This window comes from Ruditapes philippinarum, unplaced genomic scaffold, assembly GCF_026571515.1.
Source record: "Ruditapes philippinarum isolate M1 unplaced genomic scaffold, ASM2657151v2 ctg10714_1_1_1_1, whole genome shotgun sequence".
Taxonomy (NCBI): domain Eukaryota; kingdom Metazoa; phylum Mollusca; class Bivalvia; order Venerida; family Veneridae; genus Ruditapes; species Ruditapes philippinarum.
Genome location: NW_026860617.1, coordinates 1 through 18,805, shown reverse-complemented (window position 1 = coordinate 18,805; position 18,805 = coordinate 1). Strand labels below are relative to the sequence as shown.

Below are 18,805 nucleotides of genomic sequence, written 5' to 3'. Positions count from 1 at the left end.
TGATTATTATTGATACAATTAAACTACTGACTGTGGAATGTCTCCCGTCCGATAAAAACATGCCTTTAGTCACTACTCGACTTTTATACAATTGGATGCTTTATAATTGAACTGCTTGTCAGAAAGTTATTGGTCTTTATATTGGAGAAAATAAGATTTATTTTCAGTCATTTCCTACATGAAGTTTCGATTGAATGTTTTTGATAGTGAAAAACGGACAACGTGATTACACACAATATATAAGTTGAGCATGCTTGATAATCTCTTTAAAAGATTGTAAAATAATTAGGTGGTGTATTGACTGTGCTTATCATTTTACCACATACTTCTTTCATGCAAATGTCCTTAAAGGGGCTACACTGAGGTCTGACGGGTTATTTGGTGTCCAAAAAAAATGTATACAAATTTCCCCACAAATCACAATATTATGACTAAAATAACAATAACTTACACTTTAACCAACCCTCTAACAACAATTATGCTAGAGAATGCATATTCACATTAGCTTTTGATGCAAAAATGAAAGTTGGTTTTCCCAGACATGTACAGAAGTTACCCACAATTCATCGGGTATGACTAAAATACGCAACGGACATTTTTGGAACAACAGAGTAAACGGGGGTAAAAAAGTCTATTGATTTTTTCTCAACTCTCTAACCTATCATGTTTATATAACTCGAGTATAACGAAGAAAAACTGTATAAAAGATAATCAAGGTAGCAATTTCGTTGTCTTGAAAAATCAAACGCCAGCGAAGCGGTCATTTTCTAGACAAAACGGAAAGATATTATATACATGTACAATTATTTTCATTGACATTTCAGTTTCAATTTCAATATTCTAAGGCAAACATAATGCATCGGTGATATTTATACTAAAACGAGCACAGTGTAATCACACTAATAAAAGTATTTAACGCTATCTATAACGTATTTAAATCAAATACAGTTAATGACATGTCTCATTTGATTTGATTGTTTGTATTTGGGATGGAGTGGGGTTACGTCACACAATACTGTGTAGGTCATTTTGGCGACTCTTCAGTTTTACTGGTGGAGAAAGAACTCAGGTGCTCCCTTTGCAAAATTGTTTCTGGCACAAACGGGCATCTGTGTATGTAATGAGTGACGTTTCGTAGGCTATCTTGATAGGATCGTACTTACGTTCCACACACAATTACATCATATTCATACCATAGGCAAAATTAAATGCACGTTTCCTATTGTAACAATATGAAACCCCAGAAAAAAACCTATGAACTAGCTTCTGAATGTGGCATTTCTATCGTTATTCCATAAAAGCACCCCCACCCCCAAAAAAAGAAGAATGAATACATCAATGGGCATGCTCTGGAGTGTTGGTATTTATTACCTGCACTCCAGTTACGCACTGTGCATGTATATGAATTCGATTTAACTCTGACACGTTTTCAACAGAAAAGTCTTCAAACTATGATACAATAAATGTTTATGATTCTATTAGAAACTTGTTTAGAATTTAATGATTTTTTGGTGAAAACGATATAGTTAACTTGTACTACAGATAAGATCAAAGTGCTGAAGGCACTGAAGAAAAAAACGGATAAACTATCACATTTTCACTCCAGTTTCACAGGTAAATTAATTTTATATGTCGCGGTTTACATCTAAATATCAGCTAACCTTTGCTTTTTGAGACTTTTGTTTTTGAAAATAATCTAAACGAGTAAAATAAATCCTCTTTTATAGGCAAATAATTTAATAAGTACAATCCCCGATTTCTCTTTCATAAATTGGCTTTAGCAAATTCTTTTCTATTCAAATATTAAGAACATTCTGTCAGTGACGTGTCCTCTACTTGAAATCTTCCTGGTGTGTTTTTTCGGTAACAGTAAGAAAATGATAGTCTGTTCGTATCATTCGGTAACAGGAAGAAAATGACAGTCTGTTCATTTGATCTTGACTGTGAAAAATCATGTTTTGTGAACCAATTTATCCTGCCGATAAAGATTTTGCAAGCAATCTGGTGGTTTATGTTCTAGTGCTTACACTTAATTTTTAATTCCAAAGAACATTTCTTAGGAGACCTTTAACGTTTGATTACGGTATAATCACTATAATCGAAATACTTAGGAATTAATTTTAATTCCTGTTACTTTGAAATTTTTCGTTCACGAGTTTAAAATACTTAAGTAGCTCTAAAATTTTCAAAACGATATCCAGTATTTCCGAAACAATTTACAAAGGCTTTTAATACACAATCTTGTGAATCTTAAAGTATTACGAGAACCACCCATTTAATCTCCAGAAATACATACGAAAAACAAGATAAATCAAAAGGCTGCAAGCTCTGTGGTATTTTCTGATCTTTGCAATATAAATCGCACTGTACAACTGTATCATTTTCCTGTATAAGTTTATTTTTATGTACTATAATTCTTCTTGCTTGGTACCAGAGTTTGAAACATTTTGCATGACTACAGTTGCATTAAAAATCATTTATGTTCATTTTTATGACAGCCACACTTTATCCTTGCATATCGTGGCTATTTCCTTAACAAAGAAACTTTATAAAAAATAATTGCCTTGAATTGGATTTGAACCCCAGACACACTAAACGAGCGCGTTACCCTTGCACCACGGAGAAGATATACGAACAATGCCTGAATAAAATCAAGTAATACTAAATTTAGATTTTTCACTGCATTTCGGGTTAATTTCGAGGTTTTTTGTTCAAGATAAACCTGTTCTTTAACATTGATGTAAATAATTTAACAAAAATCTTCTCGCCAAAACAGTCCGACATGTATATATTCCACTACTCGACAGTCAGATTTATTTGTGAAATAAGCTCTCGACATCGCTTAAAATAGCATTTTCATTGATTAAAATGATATTCATCCGCGTAATTTGTGAATGTGCATTCATTGACAATTCTATAAGCCAAAGCTACTGTTAAACTTTGAATGCGTTGTAATTTGTTGGATACTTATAACAAAATGAAAATATTTCTTTCTTTTAAATCGGTAGTTTTCAGGTGTTTTAAGAACTGTTTGTTGTTAGTTTTGTCGTGAAACCGCTGTGTCAGAGATTGAATGTTAGCTTTGTATTTCCTAATCTTCGATCAGAAATACAAAAAGGAATGGTAACATTCAATGAATACAACACCCACACGACCAAGCAAAACAGGACCACAGCTAAATTATCAATGAAAACATTAATTTCAGGCTTTCAAGTGGTAAATAAAAAGAATAAACAACAAAAATGAAAAACAGGAAGAAAGAAGAGACAAAAGTAGAGAAAAGTAAAGGTTTTCGTGCTATAAAGAAAGAAAAGCAGCGTTCTCTCCCTAACTTATTTATGCAATGAAATGCATCCGATCAATATTTAGCCATTGTAGTTTTTGAAACCAGTCACTCGTGTTTTCAAAATAGTCGGGAAATGAACCCGACTTTTTTTATCAAAACATTTACAAAACTATTAACAATGAGTATGCCATGATAAACAGGCTATAAGGAGTAAAAACAATGGTTTATATATGCATTGCCCTTTACCGTCTAGGAGTTGGAAGTATTATAAAACATAGTTTAAGCAATGGTTGTTGTATGAGGTGAGGTTAATAATATCTTACTGAATTCTTAAAGTGACTTTTACTTACCTGCCCTTCACATTTGTCTTGCTGTATCATGATTTTGTTTGTTTCGTTTAATTTGAAAGAAAGTTAGGGTTTAAAAAACAACAACTATATAATCAGTTTTAAGTTTATTTCTCTAGTCACGGCAATAACCCTGCTGAGGAAGCTTGACTATGTCGGGGGCTGCGTCATGTGAACGTTGCCGTCGCCTTGATTGTCTTTATTTCAGTTTTCCTTTTTTACTCTTATAACGCTCTCAATTTATTTTCCACCGGGAAGCTTTCAATATATTGGTAACATTAAAGCACAGCTCAATTGACCCATCACTAGTACGGAGGCCTTCCAATAAGAAAAAAATTATCAGGATATCTGCTAAATCAATAATGATAATAATAATATCCAGATTGTAACTCTTTTCCGACCTTCTTGATAATGTTTACCATGTGCATGAAACAGGTATCAATTACCTATAGTTTTGAATGTCTAGATCAAAACATAGTAATCTTTTCATCAACAAAGTTTACATCCAATGCGGATAAATATGCAAGTATGTATGTAAAATGATAAATATTAAATTTCAGATCTATCTAGCAAAGGAGATCGATTTTTTCTTAAAGAATTTTAATTATGTGCACTAGACATACATTAGAAATATTATCTAATAAAGTTGAAGCCTAAATGTCCTATAATGAGGCCGGATTCATTCTCTATTTAGCCAGTGCTTTCAGTGCTTTGATCAGAGTTAAAGAGAAAATTCTGGAATAACATTCTGTGTGTGCGTGTGATTTTTTATGCTTACAATACTCAAATTCATGTTCGTTGTATAAAAGGTATTACGAAGTTTTTTTTCCTGAACGGGTGTCAGATAAACCAAAGTGACCTTTGAAATAGGACCCATTACACTGATTGACAAAGTAAATTTTCTTAGCCTAGATATCATGATATTTTAACCATTACAAAGTTAATACATAATATTTAATAATTACACGAAAGCTCTCAAATTAACATAGAATATTTGTAAAATTTGTGTATGTCAGTTTCGAACTCCGTACGTTTAGCTAAATTCATCATTGTAATGGAGAAAAAAAACATGATTACAACAATGTAATGCTTTAAATATATTGAAATTGTTTTTGAAAGATTTTTCTCACAAGAACATATGTGAACAACAAGAAATTTAACAAACAAACCCATTATTTGCTTTTAAATTTATGGATTGTTGGTATATTCCGGTTTCGCACTTTCGTTGCTGCCGATACACAAAAAATTCTCCGTTTCGCTTTTTAGTCATCCCGAGAATCGTCACGTGACCGTTGTTTTTATTCAGATTTGCAAACTGAAAGGTGTTTAAACGCTTTTCCCACAAAATTGGAGAAAATATGTATTTCAAACGACTTCACGCCCGTTTAACTCACAACGAGTGAAAAATGTCCATCGGTTAAAATGTTGTGAGCAACTTCCGTTCCTCGTTGTGAGCACCCATCTTTGACGTGTGACACGATAAACAAGGTGACTTTTTCATAATTTTTGAAGATTGCAGACATTTATGTAAAAATATCGGAATGCAGTTAGCTAGCGATGTGTTTTCCGAGTATGCACATGTAAAGTTATTGTCTGTTGGTGGACAATTTGATGGAAATACCGTGCGACGCAGTCACTCGGGGTAGCTGGAAAACTGGAGACAACTTCTCTTTGGACCTAATTTAACATTGAAAACGTCGATTCTGGTGACGTTTTGTGCATTCTTACCTAAAACAGATGCCCACAAGTCATCAGCGTAAATTATTATCTGAAAGTCTTCATAGAAACCAAGATATACTCTATGTTGCTTTAATCCTCGTTGTGAGCACCATAACCTCGTTGTGAGCAAGAACCTCGTTGTGAGCAAGACAAGCGCAGTGCGTGTATGGTTTTAATATGCTATTCAGATGGTGAAAATATAATTTTCAATATACCACAGCAATTAAAACATTTTTGCACAGCAGCATTTCTTTGCACTTGACGTTGTGCATACCCCAAAGGGAGGCATATTAGTTTTGAACTGTTCGTCTGTCAGTCCGAGCAAATATATGATATTTATGAGCTTCATTCCGTAGTTAAATAAAGAACAAAAACTCATAAAATTCAAATTAAGAGCTATTTTTTGAGCTAATTTTGCTAATGGGCGTTGGTCCAGGTGGTGTTTATGGGCTGATTTGCCTCATAAATATCAAAAGTTGGTACGTCCGTCAATCTGTCCGAAAACTTTTACATTGGCCTTAACTTCCTTATTAGAAAATGGATTTGATTCATATTTGAACACAACATCCCTTTGCACCTTCCTACGGACCTGTATTTTTTTACCTTGACCCCTGAATGGCCTTTACCTTGAAGGTCAAATTGTCCAAAAACATTTAAGATTGGCCATAATGTCCTGGCATAATGTTTAGGCACAACACATCTTTGGACAAGGCCTTTCAACTATCCTATTTTATTTGAACTTGACCCCTGAATGACCTTCACCTTGAAGGTCCAATTGTCCAAATACTTAAAAATTGGTCAAAACTTCCTTATTAGTAAACGGATTCTACTCATATTTTGAAACAACACCCCTATAGGCAAGATCTTCAAACTGATCTGTATTTTTTTTATCTTGTACCGTGGATGACTTCTAGAACATCCAAAAACTTTAAGATTGGTCATCACTTCTTTATAAGTTAGATGATTTAATTCATATTTGGACACAATGCCCCTTTGGACAAGACCTTCCAACTGACCTATATGTATTTCACCTTGACATTGAATTACCTTCACATTGAAGATCAATTAGATCTTCAATGTGAAGGTAATTCAATGTCAAGGTGAAAATAATCTATCTGGTCCATAAATCTAAGGACAAAGCACCACTTCAGGGGCATTGTCAACTTACCGTGATAGTTCTTGTTTTACTTAACGTGGTCAGTCTTCAGCTCAGGATAAACACATGTATGTGTGTATCACACAGACTGTGAAATTGTTGAAATATTCATAAACTCCCGTGATGTTCACTCGAGCCAAACTAGAGTATACGAAATAAAATACCTGATTTACATAAACTGATTAATAGTTCTTATGTTAATCTGATGACTTGTGAATATGAAGAATAATTTTCAAAAAAACTTTTAAAAAGAAAAAGAAGAACTATTGCAAAGAAAAACTTTTGTACAAAAACGTTTTGATTGCTTTTGGTAGATTGAAAATTGTATTCTTGCCATTTGAATTACATATTAAAACCATACACGCACTGCGCTTGTCTTGCTCACAACGAGGTTATAGTGCTCACAACGAGGATTAAAGCAAAATAGAGTATATCTTCGTTTCTACGAAGACTTTCAGATAATAATTTACGCTGATGACTTGTGGGCATCTGTTTTAGGTAAGAATGCACAAAACGTCACCATAATCGACGTTTTCAATGTTTAATTAGGTCCAAAGAGAAGTTGTCTCCAGTTTTCCAGCTACCCCGAGTGACTGCGTCGCACGGTATTTCTATCAAATTGTCCACCAACAGACAATATCTTTACATGTGCATACTCGGAAAACACATAGCTAGCTAACTGCATTCCGATATTTTTACATAAATGTCTGTAATCTTCAAAAATTATGAAAAAGTCACCTTGTTTATCGTGTCACACGTCAAAGATGGATGCTCACAACGAGGAACGGAAGTTGCTCACAACATTTTAACCGATGGACATTTTTCACTCGTTGTGAGTTAAACGGGCGTGGACTTGCCAATCCAAAGAACACATATCAATGTATCACTGATTCTGTTTGAATGTCCCTAACTGGCAGGTAACAAAAAAATATCGGTTCGTGAAATTTTACTTTTTTTTGTGACATTCGGCCGTACCTCAGTGGAGTACCTTTAAACATAACGGTATCTAAAGAATTGTCATAATGAAATTGAGATTTTGATAATACACGACACAGTGACGTTATGCTTAAATGTCGACAAAATACCAGTCTTTATCTAACGGTCTTACTTGTACCAGCAAAAAATGGTCTTTACCTTGGCAAATAGTTAACACAACAACATGCCAACAGATGTGGTTCTGCAGAATTGTGCCTATAACTCACAGAAATAAATCGGAATTTGCGACATTTGAGCTAAAATGACTACATTACCAGAAAAAAACAGCAGACACACATCGGATCCTTTAATACCAAAGACCACCTTCTTATATCATCAGGCTCGTCTTCAACTTCGTAATTCACGATTTAAAATTTGCGAATTCACAATTTCAACTAAATGACGATTTAAACTTCATGAATTCACGATTTCAACTTCAAGGATTCAACTTTACGACTTCAACTCCGTGAATTCACAATTTCAACTTCCTTGAAAGTGAAATCTTGAACTCGTGCAGTTGAAATCATGAATTTGTGCAGTTGAAATAGCGAATTCGTGAATTCGTAAGTCAAAATCTTTAATTCATGAAGTTAAATTTTGATTTTATAAAGTTGAAATCGTGAATTCATGAAGTTGAAATCGTGAAGTTTAAATGTTAAAATTTTGATTTTATGGAATTTAAATTGTGAATATTTGAAGTTGAAAGAGTGAATTCGTGAAGTTGAAACAGTGAATTTGTGAAGTTGAAACAGTGAATTCGTGAAGTTGAAATCGTGAAACTGAAATCGTTAATTCGTGATGTTGATATGTTGCAAACGTTAATTCACGAAGTAAAATATTGTATTCACGAGTTTAAGATGAAATTAGGTTTTCGTGAAGTTGAAACGAGTCTTTTATACCTACACATGCAACTTTATGGGTTTCTGTGGAACTCGGCCTTAGGATCACAGAAGCAAGTTGAAAATGGCGAGATTTCACAGATATAACAAGCTTATTGTCCGCAGAAACCAGAGGATTCCTAAATGGACTCAAAGGGAATTGACGAGATATGAGCTGAAATGACCATTTTCCGATCGATTTTTTGGCTGAACGCCCGCAAAATACCAGAGTATTTCCGACGGACACAACTATATTTCCTACGCGGACACACAAGCAGAACGCTTAACCATCTCGCCATATAGAAGAATTGAGTCTAGGTCTCACAGGGGGCAGCCGGTGATGGCGAGATATAAGCTTAAAATACCATTTTCCGACGGACACACGTATACCATCACCACTTACAATGCCAAAATATTGGATTCCGCGAAAAAGGGCGTGTGTGTGCACAGGTGCTAGTCAGAAATTGCGGGATTTGAGCTAAAAGAAGTATTTACAGTTCAATTTCTTGTTCAAAGTTGGAAAAATACCAGAGAAATACCGACGGCCACATCTATACTAGCGGACACAGGATCAGATCCCCAAACCGTCCCACTATATTAGGTACTGCAGAATTGAGGCTTGGGCTCACAGGGGCTAGCTGTAACAGTGTATAAGCTTAAATGATCGTTTATAATACGTTTTTCAGTTTAATTCGGCAAAATAACACACCTATACTAGCGGATACATAGGTAGATCGATTTACCATCCGACCATATTGACTTCTTTGGAATCAAGGCGTGGGCTCACAGGGCTAACCGGATGAGGCGATATATGAGGTTAAATGGTCATTTATAGACAACTTTCGGCTACATGTCGACAAAATACTGGTAGATCCTTAGAGTGTTGAATTATATTTTTCAGGATTGTAGCAGGGGTCCAGGGGCAGGGTGGGGTGCGGTGTCCAAACACTGACAATGCCACCTGTGAGGCAATCAAGTTGAAAATCGAATTAAGGGCTAAAAGGAAAGGGACGACTAAACACTGAGATTATGGTTCATGTAATACCCTGACACGCCAGAAATAGAACTCTTTTCATACGATTTCCGGAAAAAAAAGACGTCGGAGAAATGCACTAGCTTGGCCAAAAACAACAACAAAAAATAAAGAAAACAATATATTGTTAGTTATCTAAGATATAACTACACCATCATTTGCCGATGACTTTATGGGCCTAGTATATTTATGGTAATTTCGTTTTTGAACGGAGGTCAAAATACTACTATCACATTTTGCTACTTTTATGACAAATCATTTTATATGTGGCGCGATAGCTCAATTGGTTAAGGTGGCGCGATAGCTCAGTTGGTTAAAACACTGGTTGTCACTTCTGAGGTCCCGGGTTCGACCTTGGGATTTTTCAGGGACACTTTCAGTGTTTCCCATCTAGCTAGAGGTGTACTGGTAAGAAATCCAGGTAATCTTGCATGTATCATCAGTGCTATACACTAGGCATGTATAAGAATCAAGGGGTCTTTTCAATAAGAGCTAGGGACTGGTTCCCGGATTCCCACGTATCTCATAGCTGTCTCTGAAGTGACTAAACTAGAGTCATGTCTACCAAATCGGCCTAAGAAGCTCAGCTTTGCATTCTTGATGATGTTCCGGCCTGAATACAATATTGCATTATTATGCCCCACTTCAAAGAAGAGTGGGTATATTGCTTTGCATTTGTCTGTCTGTCGGTCCGTCGGTCCGTAGACCAAATGGTTTCCGAGTGATAACTAAAGAACCCTTAGGCCTAAATACTTCAAAATAGGTATGGTGATTGATCATGACCAGTAGATGGCCCCTATTGATTTTGGGGTAAAGAGGTAAACGGTCAAGGTCACATTGACCTTGTAAGTAAAAACTGTTTCCGGTCAATAACTGAAGAACCCTTAGACCTAGGAACGTAAAGCTATGTATGGTGATTGGTCATGACAAGTTGATGACCCCTATTGATTTTGGGGTCAATGGGTAAAAGGTCAAGGTCACATTGACCTTGTAAGTAAAAACGGTTTCCAATCAATGATTAAAGAACGCTTAGGCCTTGGAACTTCAAACTTGGTATGGCGATTTGTCATTACCAGTAGATGACCCCTATTGATTGTAAGGTCAAGCGGTCAAAAGTCAAGGTCACATTGACCTTGTACGTAAAAACGGTTTCCGACCAATATCTAAAGAACGCTTAGGCCTTGGAACTTCAAACTTGGTATGGTGATTGGTCATGACCAGTAGATGACACCTATTGATTTTGGGGTCAAGGGGTCAAAGGTCAAGGTCACATTGACCTTGTAGGTAAAAACGGTTTCCGATCAATAACTAAAGAACGCTTAGGCCTAGAAACTTCAAACTTGGTATGGTGATTTGTCATGACCAGTAGATAACACCTATTGATTTAAGGGTCAAAGGTCAAGGTCACATTGACCTTGTAGGTAAAAACGGTTTCCGATCAATAACTTCAATGATGTCAACGTCTATACTCTGTTTTGACGTCACTTAGAGTGGCGTCCCTTGTAATTATTAACGTTGAAGTCATTGACGTCGTTTCCATATCAAAATTTTCATTTTCATTATCCTCCTGATGATATGTTGAAACCGGTAGAGGTATAATTAAATTACATAAATTAAGCAAAGGTCTATTATTTTAACTTTTCCTGTTTTATTTTATTTCCCGTAGTGTGGGACATTTGTCCGCACATTAATTTATGTTATTTATATATGTTATTTTGGTTTTGGAGTGCCAACATTTTATACCAGGCGAGGGTGATTTTTTATCTTGGCAGGTAATATATCCACATATATCACTACAAAACCAAAATCGAAACGTCGAAATATGATTCCCTTTAGGGCACGCCTTCACCACAACCTGACGTCACATAAATACAGGAAGTATTTGCTTCCATACCTAGCGAATGTAAACAGCAGAAAAGGAGTAGTCTGTTGAAGACACTTATTTGTAATTAATATCAAGCTTTGACAAGGTCATATTTGTTTCAATAACGATGAGAAAATTTATCATTACTCAATTTTGTTAAGTATTTTTTGTTCGACAGTTAAAATTTGCTCGTTTATCGGAATTCACACGGCGAAAAATTGAACCATACGCGCATCGCCACAGCGCATGTTGCTTACAACGTTGGGTACCCAGCAGGGGAATTTAGTGTGTATATTACCCGTCTGGCTTGGTAATATCAATTTCTTTTGGCAAATCAATATCAAATCAAATAAGGGGAATCTGGAAAGGTTATAAAGCAATATATTTTTAAATCAGTCTTACAAAGTAACTTACCTTATATGTATTTTCTTTTTATTCAAGCCAGCCGTATTGCTCGTCCTTGCTTGACATCTATGGACAAGTAGATGATATCACTGACTCTTAAGAAATTAACAAACAGTACTATGGGTTAATTATGTAACGACAGCTTTCAAAGGTTTGTGTTTCTGCAACAGTGCTCGAGTGTGCCGGAATTCAATATTTATCGTTAGAAAAACAACTACTTTTCATATGTTTGATATAAAATTGAAGGATAACAACGGAAAAAAACTTTTTGAGGCAAATGAAAGTAAGTGATTGATATAAATCACAATAGCAATATTCCTTGCTGAAGATTTAGAAAATGTAACAAATGTGTATTTGACAGCAAAGGGTTACTCGTGTTTTAAAGCTATCAGTTTGTATATCAAGGGACAGAAACGGATATCAATGAAGGCAACTGATTGGAAAGTCGTAACATTTTACTTATTGATATCATTAGTCCACTTTTTCAAAACTGAATGCTAAAGTAAACACAATCTGGTAAAGATACATAAGCGAAGGTATACATAATGGCAAAAAACAAGACAATTAATGAACAGGAACATCCGGCGTCGGAAACAAGTGGTTATATAAGCGTTGGAGGTCAGTCACACTCAGCCAGCGTCTCACAAAAAGCGGAAGATTATCAATCAGTATCTTCGAAAGATGTGTCTTCGGTTATGAGAAGATGGGGTATAGAGACACCTATAACCGATCCCTTGTGTGACTCACAATGTGTATCAGCTTCAATAACTGACATGTGTTCAATCTGTGCAGCAAAGGGAATAGGTAAAATAGCAACACATATATGTCGTGACTGCAGCCAATATGGTAGATACTATTGCCAACGTTGCTGGGATTATCACAATAAGTTCTTACCCTCGCATGATACATTGTCACTTTCCGTTAGCAGTGATAGGTATGTTGAAATAAATACATTTTTTAAACAAACATGATATATCGAACGAGTCGATATCGGGTCTACATACCGAAATAAATCCAAGGAAAATCCTTTTTCATTCAAAAGATCATAATTTAAACCTGTCTCATTATTATATTTTGATAACATTAAATTGTGTTGCTTTGGGTTTAAATTAATTTACAATGTCATATTGATGACGAACAATGGAATTTTTCACAAAGTCATTTTTATGTTCGGATTAAACCTTTTTCTCAATCACAAATAAATACTCAGATGGGCTAATAAGAGCTTTTGGTCCTCTTGTTATCCCCCGCCGATAGATCGGGGGATATTGTTTTGACGTTGTCCGTCCGTCTTTCCGTCCGTCTGTCCGAGCAAACATTTGATATTTATGAGCTTCATTCCGTAGTAAAATAAAGAACAAAAACTCATAAAATTCAAATTAAGAGCTATTTTTTTTTGTTTTATGAGCTAATTTTGCTTATGGACGTTGGTCCAGGTGGTGTTTATGAGCTGATTTGCCTCATAAATGTCAAAAGTGGGTATGTCCGTCCTTCCGTCCGTCCGTCCGAATTTCGTTTCCGGACTTGTTCTCTGCAACTACTGGCTGGAATTCAACGAAACTTTATGGGAATCTTCAATACCAAGAGGAGATGCGCATATCGTCGGCTTGTTCCGGTCCGACACTTTAACTCAGATTTATGGCCCTTGATTAGTTATGCAGTATGCATATACAGTAAAAATCGTTTCCGCGCTACTTCTCTGCAAATACTGGCTCGAATTCAACGAAACTTTATGGGAACCTTCAATATTGAGAGGAGATGCGCATATTGTCGCCTTGTTCCGTTCAGACACTTTAACTCAGATTTATGGCCCTTGATTAGCTATGCAGTATGCATACAGAGTAAAAATCGTTTCTGCGCTACTTCTCTGCAACTACTGGCTGGAAGTCAACGAAACTTTATGGGAACCTTCAATACCAAGAGGAGATGCGCATATCGTCGCCTTGTTCCGGTCAGACACTTTAACTCAGAGTTATGGCCCTTGATTAGCTATGCAGTATGCATATAGAGTAAAAATCGTAAAAAACTTTATTGGAACCTTCAATATCAAGAGGAGATGAGCATATCATGAAATTATGAAGAATAAGAAGAAATCGTCTTGACATAGGATTTTCAGAGAAAGGAAAAAAATATTGTGGAATTATAGTACTTATAAAGTATGAATAAAAACGAGTTTATCACGCTCAGAATTTTTCAATTTAAAAGTCTAAATAGTTTGAATACCATGCATATAATTTTGTTCTTTAGTTTGTAAATCTTAATCTTATTGTATAATTCATTTTGTAGGAAATAATGTCAAAAGATGTTTTCTGTTGAACAAAGCGTTAAAAGTGTTAACATCAAATAGTGACCTTTATATAGCACTAACCTTATATCTGAACAAATATTGATTATTTTCAGTAACCAATGTGGGTCAGTCAAATCAATTAAGGCAGCCTCAAATGGGTAACTATACTTGAAACATATTATGTTGATCGTTCTAAAGGGAACAAAATGTCATATATTATGTCTGACATTCCATTTGAGTGAAAATACCATAACAATGTCAATTGCAAAATATGGTCTATGTTAGTCTTTATGAAATAACAGCAAATAGAAGAAAAATTTTGTCACATGGTATTACAATTTATAAAATTAAAAAAAACAGACATATTATCGTATGTCAGGCATGTAAAAATATTTCCCAATTGACACATACCGTCAATAAAATCTTAACAGTTTAAATCAAACTTTTATTTAATACCACGAGTTTATCTGAAACTTGTAATTATTTTGGTTTGGTATATTTTGAGTGTGATCCGATATGTAATGCAATTACGCTTTCAACGTTGCACCAGACGACACTCGTATACAATACGGAAATATTTCTGTCGAGTTACTGTTACAATAATTTATTGTTAACAAGAAGTGTTTCTGTTATAATTTTGTAGATATTTTATAAGGAGAAACGTGTAACGGTTATCTTACATTGAAAACATTGTACGATTTTAAAAAAAGTTTTGTTTTATGAAGTATTGGTATATAAAATGATCTTATTGACAATTCTTTATTCTCGAGAAAAATTCCGTAAGCTTTAATATGTTTTTCAGGTAATGACCTAACATTTGATAATAGTTACATATATGTTGATGATTATGTTTTATTTTATTTTTAAGAGACGATCAAATAAAAATGTGGCTGAATGAGCTGAAACAGCAAATTGAGAAAGATGAATACAATGACAAGGCATTTGATAAGAAACCTAATGGAAATTCAGAGTCAGCAAATCTTTCTGTCATTTTAAAGGAAATTTGCAGCATCATTCAAAGAAGAAGTACATGCCAAAGGTACAGCTCAATGTTATTAATAATTTCTCAGAAATATCGTGATAAAATTTGAAATGGCTTGCACTGGTTTATTTGAGACAAAACTCAATGTTGCCTTATATACTTTTATTATGTTATATCATGTTTGCTTCTGACTCGTGAATTGCTATCACATATATAATATTATGCACCACTACAATATGATTGTCTCTTGTTGGACAGCGTGGAAGTATAAAGTGAATGTTGAAATGTTGACTCCATTTCTTACAATCTACATTGAGTTAACCCAAGTTGTCCTTCGGGTTGTTCTTAGAGGTAGTGCTAATTGTAAAATATGAGCATGTAAAAATATTTTTTGATATTGAAATTAAATTCACACCTTATGAAATATAAGCAATGAACTTGCAACATGTGATCTCCAAATTTATTATTATCATTACTGGATTTAAACAAACTAACCTCGTTTTCTTTCTGTTTTCGACTCCAAAAAGTCAGTATCAAATCACTATGTACTTCATTTTGTCTCATTGTTATTTATAAAATCGATAATTTCATACACAATCCTTATTCACGAAGCAAATTTTTGCCAAAATGTCAAAAAATGATGGTGTGAAGAAAAGATCTCATTTTACATATATTCTTGAATATAATATTAATCCGTTAGACTCGTATCGATCTTCAAAACTCGTCCACGTTCAATAGAATTCAGTATTGTACTCAGCGATATATAATTATAACCTCATGATATTACTGTATAAAGCAACAACATACGACAAGTTCATATATTATCTCTTCTTCATATCGTTTGTAATAACGTTTCAGTTTTATTTAAATTTGAAAAGTAATTTTCTCTGATATTCTATGTCATAGTGTGATATTTATAAAGCTTGAAATAAATATATATTTAGGAAAAAGATATCAATTCTGAGTGCATTGTTGTAGAAAAATGCACGGTTTGAGTTCAAATGCGTAGTAATATAATCACGAAGGCCGACAGGCCTGAGTGATTAATTACAAAGCATTTGAACGAAAAACGTGCATTATGCACGAAGAATTAATATCTATTTCCATTCTAACACGTCAAGAAAAAATATAATTATTATTATAAAGTTAGACTTAATGTTTGGTGGTTAAATTTGTTTTCGCCTCAGAGTTTCCAATAGAAACGTTCTTTAAAGGCTGTTCCAGTGGGTTGAAAAAAACTGTCGTTAAATCTTCCGTGTGTAGAAACATTTTGAGAATAACGAATTTTGAAAACGTTGATAAAACTTTGTTTGTTTATTTTATTTCACTCTATAATTTTTAAAGCGAAATACAAATTATCAAAAGTGAAATAATTGTAAAACTTAACTTGTTTGCGACATTAAAATAGCGTACTTGATTTGATTGCTTTGCACGTGCTGTTTGGCGCTACATTGTGACGTCACGTAAACAACACTTTAAACGTCTTTACAGCGTTAACGACTGAATTAAAGATATTGGTGTTCGGATTCATTTCCTTAGTTAGACCATTTTCTTTCATTCTAGATAGTTTTCACAACAGAATTCGACAAAAAAATGTTTTTTATTTAAACAAAATGGCGCCCTCAATGTCAAAATACACGGGGAGATAATAAGAACGGCGAGTGCATTGTTGTAGAATAATGCACGATTCGGGCCTTCTTTGTTTATATAGAAAAAGTTCCAATAATGTTAGAATTTGAAATACATTGACTGATAAGAATTTGAATTTTGTATTGTATAATATCCAGTTATTTATCCATGCATATTTAAAACGACACAGCTTTTGTTTTTCGTATTATGTACCGTTTACTATTAATCTATCAATTATTTTATGAGGAAGTGTTCTCATCGCTAGATTTAATTATTTAAAATTAAACACTACAGGGACTTGCTTTCCAAAGTAGAAACAATATATTCAAAGCTACAAAAAGCTTGCGACGATTTGATGGGCGATTTTTAGAAGCTACATCAGCCCTGGATGTACAGGAAGTTTCTGATTAAATTGCAAAAAAAATGTTTCTGGTATCTTGTCCTCAATACTAACAGCATTTTCTAGAATTACCATTTTCAGAATAGGATTAAGAATATCTTAAGGTCATGTGGATTTGAGGATCTTATTATTTAATTTGACATGTTGGTACTAATAATTTAATTAGCTCTAGAATTTTTCAATTTAATAGTTTAAATAGTTTGAATACCATGCAAAGAATTTTGTTCTTAAGTTTGTAAATCTTAATGTTATTGTATAATTCATTTTGTAGGAAATAATGTCAAAAGATGTTTTCTGTTGAACAAAGCGTTAAAAGTGTTAAAATCCAATAGTGACCTTTATATAGCACTAACCTTATACCTGAACAAATATTGATTATTTTCAGTAACCAAGGTGGGTCAGTCAAATCAATAAAGGCAGCCTCAAATGGGTAACTATGCTTGAAACATATTATGTTGATCGTTCTAAAGGGAACAAAATGTCATATATTATGTCTGACATTCCATTTGAGTGAAAATATCATAACAATGTCAATTGCAAAATATGGTCTTTGTTAGTCTTTATGAAATAACAACAAATATAAGTAAATATTTTGTCACATGGTACTACAATATATAAAATTAAAAAAACAGACATATTATCGTATGTCAGGCATGTAAAAATATTTCCCAGTTGACATTTACCGTCAATAAAATCTTAACGGTTTAAATCAAACTTTTATTTAATACCACGAGTTTATCTGAAACTTGTAATTATTTTGGTTTGGTATATTTTGAGTGTGATCCGATATGTAATGCAATTACGCTTTCAACGTTGCACCAGACGACACTCGTATACAATACGGAAATATTTCTGTCGAGTTACTGTTACAATAATTTATTGTTAACAAGAAGTGTTTCTGTCATAATTGTGTAGATATTTTATAAGGAGAAACGTGTAACGGTTATCTTACATTGAAAACATTGTACGATTTTAAAAAAAGTTTTGTTTTATGAAGTATTGGTATATAAAATGATCTGATTGACAATTCTTTATTCTCGAGAAAAATTCCGTAAGCTTTAATATGTTTTTCAGGTAATGACCTAACATTTGATAATAGTTACATATATGTTGATGATTTTTTTTCTTTTTAAGAGACGATCAAATAAAAATGTGGCTGAATGAGCTGAAACAGCAAATTGAGAAAGATGAATACAATGACAAGGCATTTGATAAGAAACCTAATGGTTATTCAGAGTCAGCAAATCTTTCTGTCATTTTAAAGGAAATCTGCAGCATCATTCAAAGAAGAAGTACATGCCAAAGGTACAGCTCAATGTTATTAACTATTTCTCAGAAATATCGTGATAAAGTTTGAAATGGCTTGCACTGGTTTATTTGAGACAAAACTCAATGTTGCCTTTTATACTTTTATTATGTTATATCATGTTTGCTTTTGACTCGTGAATTGCTACTCACATTATAATATTATGCACCACTACAATATGATTGTCTCTTGTTGGACAGCGTGGTAGAATAAAGTGAATGTTGAAATGTTGACTCCATTTCTTACAATCTACATTGAGTTGTCCTTCAGGTTGTTCTAAGAGGCAGTGCTAATTGTAAGATATGAGCATGTAAAAATATTTTTTGATATGGAAATTAAATTCACACCTTATGAAATATAACCAATGAACTTGCACTATGTGATCTCCAAATTTATTATTATCATTACTAGATTTAAACAAATTAACCTCGTTTTCTTTCTTTTTTCGAGTCCAAAAAGTCAGTATCAAATCACTGTGTACTTCATTTTGTCTCATTGTTATTTATAAAATCCATAATTTCATACACAATCCTTATTA

General features: G+C 33.9%; 1 protein-coding gene across 1 annotated transcript; it reads left to right on the top strand.

Moving 5' to 3' along the window:
* Positions 1-11,702: 11,702 nt before the first annotated feature.
* LOC132712786 (uncharacterized) lies at positions 11,703-18,266 on the top strand (the record flags this gene model as incomplete). Its single annotated transcript, XM_060695224.1, has 5 exons — positions 11,703-12,597; positions 14,064-14,108; positions 14,819-14,989; positions 17,347-17,391; positions 18,096-18,266. Coding segments are annotated over exons 1-5 (821 nt in total), but the record flags the coding sequence as incomplete, so codon positions are not given.
* Between the last annotated feature and the right edge of the window lie 539 nt (positions 18,267-18,805).